This window comes from Callithrix jacchus, chromosome 22 (genome assembly GCF_049354715.1).
Source record: "Callithrix jacchus isolate 240 chromosome 22, calJac240_pri, whole genome shotgun sequence".
Classification (NCBI taxonomy): domain Eukaryota; kingdom Metazoa; phylum Chordata; class Mammalia; order Primates; family Cebidae; genus Callithrix; species Callithrix jacchus.
This window is the reverse complement of record NC_133523.1, coordinates 29,781,014-29,793,728: the sequence shown is the minus strand read 5'-3', so window position 1 is coordinate 29,793,728 and position 12,715 is coordinate 29,781,014. Positions and strand designations below refer to the sequence as shown.

Genomic DNA, 12,715 nt, shown 5'->3' with positions numbered 1-12,715 from the left:
AATAAAGTTCTTGGGGGTCCTGCTGACTAAATCAGGGCCTTCTGTAGCACCATGGGGTGGGCAGGCAGGCCCAGGGACAGCCTCCTCCCATGTTGTCTTCTGCCCTGTGCAAATGCCGTATTATCCAATGCAGTCTTCCCTGATCAGCCGAGCCAGAAGTGATTGATCTCTCCTTTTTTTTTTTTTTGAGACACAGTCTCTCTTCATTTCCCAGGGTGGAGTGCAGTAGCACGATCTCGGCTCACTGCAACCTCCACCTCCTGGGTTCAAGCAATTCTTGTTTGTTCAGCCTCCAGAGTGGCTACGATTACGGGCATGTTCCACTGCACCCAGCTAATTTTTGTATTTTTAATAGAGATAGGGTTTCACCATGTTGGCCAGGCTGGTCTTGAACTACTGACCTCAAGTGATCCACCCTCCTTGGTCTCCCAGAGTGCTGGGATTACAGGCATGAGCCACCGCACCCGGCCCTCTCTCTCTTTTAAACCATTGCAGACTTTTGTTTGTAATTACTCTGAAGGCACTTACAGCAATCTACCCTATCCTGCTTTTGTATATCATGTTCATTTGTGTTAGTGGAACTTATTTCTGTTACTAGGTCATAGAATCCTGGATAACAAGGGTTGCATTGCAGTGTCCATAATGACTTAGTGAGTTGCCAGTGTTTGCAGAGTGAATGGGTAATTAAATATTAAGGTGTTTGCACTGGAAAGCTTTTGTGAAATAAAAATTATTTTGTCCAGGCCATTGATTCTGTACCAGATTTTCCCTCCTGCTGTAAACAGATAGAAAACCAGACAGAATATGTAATGCAAATGTTTACAGATGTCAAACACAGGCAGCACCGGTCTATGACCCTCAAGAGCAGCAGGATAAACAGATGAGCCTGTGATCTGCTTTCTATCTAGAGGCAGTCTCACATCACAGAGCAAGGAGGAAGGGCCTGAGCTGAGCCCTCTCCTGTCTGGGGAAGCTAAGGAGACTAGAATTTCTAGGGCATGAATACCAGAAAGGAGGGAGCCTTGGAGCGAAAGAGCTGCCTATATAAATCTGCATGGGGCTCCTTGGTGTCTTGTGGAATACTACCCTGCACGTATGTAGGAGACTCCAGGAGACTGGGCAGAAAACAAGAACAGGGAGCTATGAGCTGCATCGTTCCCAAAGCTCACACAGCACTGGGAACCTTCTAGTTCTGCCCAGCTGCAATGGAGAGACCTTGCTTTGAGTCAAGAGCCCAGGAGGACAGTGCCTGAGAGGTATGGCTAAATGAGCTTTTTAGGAAAGGTCACTATAGACCTGCCATGACCAGGGTAAAAAAACAAGACTCAGAAGCATGAAGGTGATCCACAAGCAACTCTTAGGAGCTGAAAGAAAGAGAGAAGGGAGGACGGAAAAGAAACCAGTACTCTTTAAAGGAAGATAACAAAATCCAGGCACTTCATGTCACGATATTATTAGAATTATTGTTAGAAGGGCCATTTGGGCAGACATGGGAAGGAAATAGGCTGAAGATGTTTTAGGCAAACTTAGATGCTTCTTAATTGAGAAAGTTCAACATCCAATGAAAAAAGTCGCTAGATACATTCCAGATTTTAAAAGACTAAAACGGGTCGGAGAGTGGGTATGGTGGCTCACGCCTGTAATCCCAGCACTTGGGAGGCTGAGGCAGCTGGATCACTTGAGGTCAGGAGTTCGAGACCAGCCTGGCCAACATGGTGAAACCCCATCTCCACTAGAAACAAAAATTGGTGGGGCGCGGTGGCTCACGCCTGTAATCCCAGCACTTTGGGAGGCCGAGGCGGCTGGATCATGAGGTCAAGAGATCGAGACCATCCTGGTCAACATGGTGAAACCCCGTCTCTACTAAAAATACAAAAAATTAACTGGGCACGGTGGTGTGTGCCTGTAATCCCGGCTACCCAGGAGGCTGAGACAGGAGAATTGCTTGAACCCAGGAGGCGGAGGTTACGGTGAGCCAAGATCGCACCATTGCACTCCAGCCTGGCTAACAAGAGCGAAACTCTGTCTCAAAAAAAAAAAAACACACACACACACAAAAATTAGCCAGGCATGGTGGCAGGCGCCAGTAGTCCCAGTTACTCAGAAGGCTGAGGCAGAATTGCTTGAACCTGGGAGGTAGAGGTTACAGTGATCCAAGATCGTGCCACTGCACTCCAGCCTGTGCAACAGAGCAAGATTCTACCTCAAAAAAAAAAAAAAAAAGGCCAGGTCTGGTGGCTCATGCCTGCAATCCCAGCACTGTGAGAAGCTGAGGCAGGAGGATCACTTTTGCCCAGGAGTTCAAGACCAGCCAGGCAACATGATGAAAACTCATTTCTACAAAAAATACAAAAATTAGCCAGGTGTGGTTCCAGGCTGCTGAGAGGAGGCTAAGGTGAGAGGCTCGCTTGATTCCGGGATGCAGAAGTTGCAGCGAGCCATGATCTCACCACTGCACTCCAGCCTGGGTGGTAGAATGAGACCCTGTCTCAAAAAAAAAAAAAAAAAAGGCATAAAAGAGAGAACATTAGTGGGAAAATAGATGAAATTTGAAGATAACGTATACGTTAGGTTAGAAAATAATATAGGCTACACTAGGCACAATGCCTATGGGGTAGCCCTGCTCTACAAGGAGCAGTAATAAATAAGTGTGTGTGTGTGTGTGTGTGTGTGTGTGTGTGTGTGAAAATAGCATTGTTATCAGCGTTATTTCCTGATTTTCATGACAGTACTGTGGTTAAGTAAATGAATGTTTTTGTTTTTAGGAAATAGAATTATTTAGAGGAAAAAGGGCATTATATCTGCATATTACTCTCAAACATTTCAGAAACAGATTTTCCCTTATATATACATACATATATGTAGATAGATGGGTGAGTGTATGGGTTGGTAGGTAGGTTGGGTGGGTGTGGATTGGTAGGTGGATGGATGGGTGAGTGTATGAGTGGGTGGGTAGGTTGGGTGGGTGGGTGGGTGGATGGATGAATGGGTAGGTAGCTGGGTGGGTGGATGGATGGGTGGGTAGGTGGGTGGGTAGGGGGATAGATAAATACGTAGATGGGCAATGCCCAGTCTAGATTAAGGATACCTAAGACTTGAAATTTCAGAGGAAGTGTGGTTTAACTTGTCTTCAATGTATGTTTTTTTCTTAGAGCTTAAATATTGAAGGCCTCCCATCCAAAGGCCCTATACCACCCTGGTTGGTAAGTGAAAGTTATTTAATTTCAGGCCCATATTTTCAGACTATATTTGCATAGCCACTAAAAACCATTTCAGCCGGGCACAGTGGCTGACGCCTGTAATGCCAGCACTTTGGGACGCTGAGGCGGTTGGATCACAAGGTCAAAAGATCGAGATCATCTTGGCCAACATGGTGAAACCCCGTCTCTACTAAAAATACAAAAATTAGTTGGGTGTGGTGGCACACACCTGTAGTCCCAGCTACTTAGGAGTCTGAAGCAGGAGAATCGCTTGAACCCAGGAGGCAGAGGTTGCAGTGAGCCGAGATCGAGCCACTGCACTCCAGCCTGGTGAGAGAGTAAGACTCTGTTTAAAAAAAAAAAAAAAAAAATTTAGGCCAGGCACGATGGCTCACATCTGTAATCCTAGCACTTTAGAAGGCTGAGGCAGGTGGATCACTTGAGGTCAGGAGTTTGAGACCAGCCTGGCCAACATGGTGAAATCCTGTCTCTATTAAAATACAAAAATTAGCTGGGCATGATGGTGCATGCCTGTAGTCCTGGATAGTTGGGAGGCTGAGGCAGGAGAATCACTTGAACCTGGGAGGTGGAGGTTGCAGACAGCTGAGGTCATGCCACTGTACTGGGTGGCAGAGTGGGAATGGCTTCAGGCAGCAGAGCTCATTCTAACCACAGGAGGCCAAGCCTGTGTGGGTGTTGTAGATGCTTCCTGTGCCTCCTGCCTTCCTCTGGGTTCCCTGAAATTGGAAGGTTCCAGGGAGAGAAATGTTGGTTGCTCTGGGATCCTGAGCTGGGAGGGTCCTTAAAAAACAGTAACAACCACCACCAAAGAAACCATTTCAAAAAAACGTATCTTCTTGCCTTTGAAAAATTTGCTGGTTATATTTAGATGTATGAAATATATTAACCTTCTTTTACTCTCTGTCTTCAGTTGGATACAAAGTACCTGTCACCATTGTTGCTGGCTTATGAAGATATAATGAAAGAGAAGGACGAACTTAATGCCACCCTCAAGGTAGGCTGGCACATGTCTCAGAAGAGACAAGATTTATAAAAATATGGGACCGCTTCAGATTTTACAGAAACATTTTGAATGTGAAATGCCCAACATATTATAGATAATCAAATGTCTATCAGAGGACAGGAAGGAAGGAGTGTGGGAGGGAGGGAAAGAAGGAAGAGGGGAGGAAGTAAGGGAATGATTGGGAGAGCGGGAGGGGTGGGTAGAGAGCAAGGGGAGTGGTCTGGAGGGCCAGGGCAGGGCTGCATGGAAAGCCATGGCTTTCTGGATAGCCGGCCCATCTGGGCTGAGATCTTGGGGTGCAGGGAAGACAGCAGGAGGGAAGCACTTCTTCCCTGGTACTCTGCAGCTGCAAACACCACCATTAGAAGGACCATTTGGGCAGACATGGGAAGGAAATAGGCTAGAGATGTTTTAGGCAAACAGATGCTTCTTAATTCTAGGATGAGCTGACCCCAGGGAAGTCCGATTACTGAGCTGTTGGAAATGGATAGGAAGTGAGGTTCTTATCCAGTTCTGCCTTGTCCACCGCCATTTCATGGAGTGGCTTCGGGCAGCAGAGCTCACATTCTAACCACAGCAGGCCAAGCCTGTGTGGGTGCTGTAGATGCTTCCTGTGCCTCCCACCTTCCTCTGGGTTGCTCATTTAAGTGGTCGTATAGATCCCTGAAATTGGAAAGATCCAGCAATAGAAATGTCGGTTCTTAGGGGATCCTGAGCTGGGGAGGGTCCTTTAAGAGGCTTCTAGCTTGTTCCTTGTCAGTGATGCTGTCCCGTGTCCATGTCCCATGGAAAGGAATTTTGATCCTTTTCATTTAGTCTTAGCGTTGGACGCTTGATTTTCTAAGAGCATGAATAAGCCTTGTACTAATTGAATATAAAACAATCCTAATAACTAATAATAATATTTTGGTGCTCCCTCTAAATCGGGGTCAGCACACACTTTCTGTAAAGGGCCAGTTAATAAGTAATTTAGGCTTTGGAGGCCATGCAGTTTCTGCTTGCACCTGCTCAGCCTGCAGTTGCAACATGAAGGCAGCTGAAGATAACTTGTAGATAATGGGCGAGGCCGTGTTCCGATAAAACTTTATTTACAAAAACAGGCAGCTGGTTTGCACACTTTAGTTTGCTTGACCCCTGTTCCAAAAAAGAGTCACATGGACTGCCAGCCATGAGTGTGTCTGCATGGAGAGAGGAGAGGAGAAGACACTTGGCAGTGCCGCTTCAAGTTAAAAGGGTGTAAGCATAAACACTGACAGCTGGGAGTAGAATATTTTAGAGGCACACCAGAGTAAATATTGGCACCTCAGATTCTCACCAGAAGACAGCGCAGGACACAGAAACTGAAAAAGGCCTGATGGAGGAGGCTCAGCTGAAGTGTCACACGCACAGACTGGTGGGAGCTGAAACAGACACAGGCTGCAAAGAGTCAAAACAGGTCTAGCCACAGACCTCGTGTTGCGGCTGATGGCCGATGGGGCTCTGCACACTGATGACGCTAGTAGACACTTTCCAGTGGTTGTCAGGGACAAAACTAAGAGCCTTGGCCGAATGTGGTGGCTCATGCCTGTGATCCTAGCATTTTGGGAGACTGAGGCAGGAAGATCGCCCCTTCCTCTGGGTTCCTCATTTAAGTGGCGATGTAGATTGGCAGGATTCAAAGGGAGAAATGTTGGTTGTTCTGGGATCCTGAGCTGGGAGGGTCCTTAAAAAACAATTAAAATTACCCTGGCATGGTGGCACACAAAAAATAGAAAAATTAGCAGGGCAGTGTGGCACACAAAGATACAAAAATTAGCTGGGCATGGTGGCACACAACTTTGGTCCCAGGTACTTGGGAAGCTAAGTTGGGAGGACTGCTTGAGCCCTAGGAGGTTGAGGGTGCCATGAGGTATGATTGCACCACTGTACCGTAGCCTGGGAGACAGAGCAAGACCCTGTCTCAAAACAAAAAAAATAAATAAAAAGAGCTTCCTCCAACTCCCACACTAACTAACCCCTTCCCCACCAAATCTAGCTTTAATTAAGGATGAAAAGTTCTTATTTTTTACATGAAAAACCTCCAATTTTTCCTGAGTCTTTAAACAAAGGAAAAATGACAGTGTTGATGGGCACCTCTGCCTTTTCTGTCGGTATTCAGCAGTCACAGAACAACGTTATCAAATAAGGAATCGAGTACTTGGAAGCCCGGGTGCTTTGCCTCTGTACTTGGCCTTACATTTTGTCCTGGTGCTTTCTCAGTAGACCATAAGCTCCCTGAGAGCAGGCACCGCTTGTGCTGGTACCGAGAGTCAAAGGCTGGCCTGTTGTGAGACTTTGCTAACGGCTGTTAGCGTTTGATTTTAGCCACAGCAGAAGCACCAGAATGGAGAAATAGAGATGTGTGTGTTGTAATTTACATATATTTTATTTCAGGAGGAAATGAGAATGTTTAGGATGCGAGTCCAGGAAGTGGTGAAAGAAAATGAAGAACTGCACCAGGAGTTAAATAAGAGTAGTCCTGTCACCACTGAGGAATGGCAAGTGGCGTGGTGTTTTTGCTCTTCTGCTAATTTAAAACACGTGATAATAGGAAAATATGTTATAAAATTATGAAACACATAATTACATTTTTAACTACAATATTTTAAGGGAGAGTTTCTAAGAAATTCGTAAGGTACAATAAAACCCTAATAAATTATTCTAAACTTATATTTTCAAGATGACTTTTAAAATTCTAAGTAGGCACTTTGGGAGGCCGAGGCAGGTGGATCACAAGGTCAAGAGATCGAGACCATCCTGGTCAACATGTGAAACCCCATCTCTACTAAAAATACAAAAAATTAGCTGGGCATGGTGGCGTGTGCCTGTAATCCCAGCTACTCAGGAGGCTGAGGCAGGAGAATTGCTTGAACCCACAGGCGGAGGTTGTGGTGAGCCAAGATTGTGCCATTGCACTTCAGCCTGGGTAACAAGAGCAAAACTCCATCTCAAAAAAAAAAATTCTAAGTAGGTTCTCAAACTTGAAATATAGTTGCTTTCTGCTTTTTATTTTCTGAGGTGGTATTTTTCTAGGGTGATTTTCCCATCTCAGACCTGGAGAGTCTCATCCCTTCTTAGACCCCAGTGATAGCTTCCAGGGTTTGAGAACAGAAAGCTCAGGATGAGGCCTGGATGACTAGCTCCCATTCATCCCGCCCTGGCAGATACCCTGACAGCTGAGGTTGCCCCACTTCCAACCTGTCCTTCCTCAAAAGCCCCTTCTGCACTCCTTACCCTCTAGGGTCCTGCTGGAATGGTGCCTTGTCTATAGCGCTGCCTTCAGGAGAGGCCATTATATTGCTTCCTTGTGTCACTCCCTCCCTCCCTCCCTCCCTCCTTCCTTTCTTGTTTTGAGACCGAGTCCTGCTGTGTTGCCCAGGCTGGAATGCAACAATGTCATGATCTTGGCTCATTGCAACCTCCACCTTCTGAATTCAGGTGATTCTCCTGCCTCAGCCTCCCAAGTAGCTGGGACTTTAGGCACACACCACCATGCCTGGCTAATTTTTGTAGTTTTAGTAGAGATGGATTTCATCATGTTGGCCAGGCTGGTCTCAGACTCCTGACCTCAAGTGGTCTGCCCGCCTTGGCCTCCCAAAGTGCTGGAATTAATAGGCGTGAGCCACTGCACTCAGTGTGTCTGTTTCTGATGTTTTTTAGAATTAGGGTCTCACTCTATTGCCCAGGCTGGAGTGCAGTGGCTCAGTCATAGCTCACTGCAGCTTCAGCCTTCTGGGCTCAAGCCATCCTCCCACCTCAACATCCCAAGTAGCTGGGATTACAGATGTGCACTACCATGCCCAGCCAATTAAAAAAATTTTTTTTGTAGAGACAGGGTCTCACTGTTTCGCAGACTGATCTTGAACTCCTAGGCTCAAGTGATCCTCCAGTCTTGGCCTCCCAAAGTGCTGGGATTACAGGTGTAAGCCACAGTGCCCGGCCCCTTGTCTCTAGTTCTGATGTGGCCCTAAACACATGCCCTGGTCCTGGTACCTGCCACACTGTGCCTGCCTATCCTGTCTGCCTCCACATCTGCCTCCCTCTTCTCCTTTGTGAACTCCTCAAGGGCAGGAACCAATGTCCTGTTTATTTCTGTGTGTGGCCCCGCATCTAGCACAGCAACAGCAATGCCTGTTAACTGTATTAAAGTGCGTGTCTTTAAAGCCTAAAAGCAGTATCTAGGCAGGACTAAGAAAACCAAAACTGCTCACTTTGAATAGGTATGTTATATATCACTGGGAAAAATGAAATATTTTCTAGATGTGATGTTTAGAAATCTAGAATTGAGTCAACAGCACTCTTACTATTGGTTCTCCCTGATTTTGTGGTCACTGATGCGTCCGTGGACATGGCCCGGGCAACTCCTGGGTCTTGGTGCTCTGTGACCTCCAAGTCTTGAGCTTGGATTTCCTTCCACCGGGGTTCCTAGTATGTCTCCCCTCATGCCCTCCTTAAACAGTGCCCTGGAAAGCAGCTTAGCCAGGCTGGGGCTCAAGAGAGCTTGTTAGATTCCAGAACCCCAGATTCCTTCCCTAGCCTTGTATATAGCTACAAGTCCAACTTGTCTGCATTTCCTTAAAATGAAAACAACTAAACAGAGGAAAGAAAGACAGGCCCTGCTTTCAAATCCACAGCGCTGCAGTGTTCTCTGGTCCTGCGTTTGTTGGGATTTGAAGTCTGCCCTCTGCTCGAGTGTGATGGCCCACACCGGCATGGGGAGAGCATCAGGCTTGCTCGGGGCCTCCCTGGCTGCCAGTCCCTTACTTTGAATTCACTGCCCTCCGGCTGGAGCATCACACTTGGTGGGCAGAGCTCCTTGCCGCTCTTGGTACCTGCACATGTGCATGGCTGCTAAACCTGCACGCGGCACTCGGTACACGGACTTCATCCTTCAGCAGATGCTTTTTTTTTTTTTTTTTTTGAGACAGAGTCTTGCTCTGCCACCCAAGCTGGAGGGCAGTGCCATGATCTCAACTCATAGCAACTCTGCCTCCCAGGTTCAAGTGATTCTCCTGCCTCAGCCTCCCGAAGAGCTGGGATTACAGGCCCCCATCACCACACCTGACTAATTTTTTTTTTGTATTTTTAGTAGAGACAAGGTTTCACTGTGTTAGACTGGCTGATCTCTAACTCCTCACCTTGGGTGAGCTGCCCACCTCAGCCTACCAAAGTGCTGGGATTATAGGCATGAGCCACTGCATCTGGCCCAGCAGTTGCTTTCTGCTTGGTTGCCAGTAATTTCTCAATGAACTTCTGGGCTGCAACTAAATTTTGTATTTCTTTCCCTAACTTCCCCTGAATCACTGAGTAACCTCAGGCTTAATGGGTCTGTTTCTTTCTCTATAAAATAGGAGGGTGGCTGGGCACAGTGGCTCATGCCTGTAATCCTAGCACTTTGGGAGGCCAAGGCAGGAGGATCAGTTGAGGTCAAGAGTTTGAGACCAGCCTGGACAACTTGGGGAAACCCAGTCTCTACTAAAAATACAAAAAATTAGCTGGGGGTGGTGGCGCATGCCTGTGATCCCAGCTACTCAGGAGGCAGAGGCAGGAGAATCACTTGAACCCAGGAGGCAGAGGCTGCAGTGAGCTGTGATCATGCCACTGTACTCCAGCCTGGGCAGCAGAGCAAGACCGTGTCTCAAAAACAAAATAATACTAAATAAATAAAATAAGAGGGAGTGTTAACCCAAATCTGAGATTTTGAACTTTTTTTTAGGAATGGGGGATCCCTTTCATTTAAAAAAGAAATGGGCCAGGCTGGGTGGCTCATCCCTATAACCCTAACTCTTTGCAGGGCCAAGATGGATCACTTGAGGTCAGGAGTTTGGGGCTGCAGTGAGCTATGATCACACTACTGTGACCAGCCTAGGTGACAGAACAAGACCTTGTCTCAAAAAAAGAAAAAAAAAATTAGCTGGGCGTGATGGCATGCACCTAGCTATTCAGAAGGCTGCGGCAGGATTGATTAAGCCTAGGAATTCAAGGCTATAGTGAGCTATGATGGCGCTTGGATGACCGAGCATGACCTGGGTGACAGAGCAAGACCCTGTTTCTAAAAAGTAAAAAATAAAAGCCGGGCGCGGTGGCTCACGCCTGTAATCCCAGCACTTTGGGAGGCTGAGGCAGGTGGATCACGAGGTCGAGATCGAGACCATCCTGGTCAACATGGTGAAACCCCATCGCTACTAAAAATACAAAAAATTAGCTGGGCATGGTGGCGTGTGCCTGTAATCCCAGCTACACAGGAGGCTGAGGCAGGAGAATTGCCTGAACCCAGGAGGCGGAGGTTGTGGTGAGCGGAGATTGCGCCATTGCACTCCAGCCTGGGTAACAAAAGTGAAACTCCGTCTCAAAAAAAAAAAAGTAAAAAATAAAATGAAGGGAGGGAGGGAGGAAGAAATAAATGAACAAATGAATGAATGAACAAATAAAGTCTTATAAATTAGTCCAAAATGTAGCCACGCATGGTGGCTCACACCTATAATTCCAACACTTTGGGAGGCCAAGGCAGGAGGATCACCTGAGGTCAGGAGTTTGAGACTAGGCTGGCCAACATGGCGAAACCCTGTCTCTACCAAAAAAAATTAATACAAAAATGAGCTTGCTGTGGTGGTGCATGCCCATAATCCCAGATACTCAGGAAGCTGAGGCAGAGGTTGCAGTGGCCCAAGATCTCACCACTGCAGTCTGGCCTGGGTGACAGAGTGAGACCCTATCTCCAAATAAATAAGTCTGAAACATAAAACAGACCATCGTGGAGCTGCCCAGTTTGTGGTGGGAGTGAGGAGACTGGCACAGACCAGTTTGGGGTAAGGTCCTTCCCGACAGCATGGCAACCCACTCCATGGGTGCCAGTAGCAGGCAAGAGGCACCCCCACAGTGCCCAGGAGCAGTGCACAGCAACAGTTGGGGCCACACCACTGTTACAGCCCGACTCCTTTCCTCTTATCTCTTCCTTCCTCCACCTCACCTTTAGTGTTTTAAGTGCAAATCGAGATTGTTTATTGCTTACTAAGTAACTTACCACCCAGTGTTACTTTGGGTGGTCAACATTTAACTAGGTGGTTTCTAAGATCCCTTCAACTCGTTCTAATCAGAATTTGTGATCTGGAGGGCTGAGCTGGGCTGGGATTTACATTGCACTGGAAGGAGAGGGTTTGCTCATGCTGAGAGAAAGGCTGGGGCAGATTCGTACAGTTCTAAGAAACCATTTCAAAGCCTGCTAACAGTAATTTTTTTTTTTTTTTTTTTTTTGCAAATATGCTACTGATTATGGAGGAGTATTTTAAAATTAAAATGGGAACTTTCTAAATGCTTTAAACATATGCAATATGGGCTTCGAAATAATGTAGTGGGTGGCAAGATTAGAGGTTTATACAGATGAAACCTCAGCAGCCATTTAGTGACGGCTCAAGCTGGGTATTGTGCACCTGGGAGTCTCCTACTCTTTTTCTCTTTACTTTTGTACGTGTTTGAAATTTGACATCTGAAAGTGTTTCTGAAGCAGTCTGTAATTCAGACCTTGTGGCTGGCCTTCTCCAGCTTACTGCAAATGGCAGGATTCGTTGCTGTGTTAATATGTTTAACATGAAGACGTGGCTTGATATTCATGACCTGTAATGTACCCATTGCTTCCTTTTAGATTCCAGAGTGTCTCTGTAGCCATTCAGCACCTGAATCACAGTATTTCATCTTGTAAATCAATTGCAGGCGGCAGCTTCAGACTCAAGCAAAACTGGTTTTAGAGGAAAACAAGTTGTTGCTGGAGCAGTTGGAGATTCAGCAAAGGAAGGCCAAGGACAGCCACCAGGAGCGCCTCCAAGAAGGTGAGGTCTTTCCGGCTGAGCACTGGCCACACGCTGATGTCACTATTGTCATTTTACCCTTCTACCTCCCTCCTGCTGGGGTCCCCATCATGTTTTACATTCTTTACTGAAATGCAACTTAAAACCTTTCCAAGTCATTATCCTCAATGCATAGATTGCTTTCTTAAACTCCACTGTCTCTAATCATCCTATGGGTTTGTAAATCACTTATAGGTGACCGTGCTAGACTCAGCAGAGCTGGTTTTAGAGTAAAATAGTACCTTAGAAATGGAAAAGACCACCAGAGGTAAACATCTGAAATAATACAGGGTCTCTTCCTGGATAGCTGTTGGATGAGTAAATCAGCAGAACCGTTCACTTTCTAAACAGTTCGCCTGTGTCTTTCCTTCCTTCAGAGCTTGCGGGCATGGGAGGCGAAACCTCTGCAGGTTCGATCACCGTCAGACACCTTCCAAGAGTGTCCCTCTTCCCGTCTCTTCCCACGCACTCCCCCAACCAACCCTTAGGAGCCTACAGTCTGTGACAGTGCACAGCTGTAAGGAGACCAGGCTAAGAGTCATTGCTTCTGCTTTAAAACCACAATTTATTTTATTTGAAATGGGATTTCACCATTTTAACCAGGCTGGTCTCGAACTCCTGACCTTAGA

At 46.6% G+C, this 12,715-nt stretch overlaps 1 protein-coding gene across 8 annotated transcripts in view; it reads left to right on the top strand.

Annotated features, from left to right (window-relative positions):
• CEP89 (centrosomal protein 89) overlaps positions 1 to 12,715 on the top strand; it is a 70,626-nt gene that overhangs the window by 32,796 nt on the left and 25,115 nt on the right. For all 8 annotated transcript variants that reach the window (XR_008478656.2, XR_013531351.1, XR_013531352.1 and 5 more), the window contains exons 10-13: positions 3,153 to 3,203; positions 4,132 to 4,215; positions 6,637 to 6,740; positions 11,953 to 12,068. Coding sequence is in view for 5 of the 8 variants with exons in the window: in XM_035287045.3 (XP_035142936.2) it covers positions 3,153 to 3,203; positions 4,132 to 4,215; positions 6,637 to 6,740; positions 11,953 to 12,068 (355 nt within the window). In the remaining 3 variants the exon portion in view is untranslated. The remainder of the gene's footprint in view (positions 1 to 3,152; positions 3,204 to 4,131; positions 4,216 to 6,636; positions 6,741 to 11,952; positions 12,069 to 12,715) is intronic.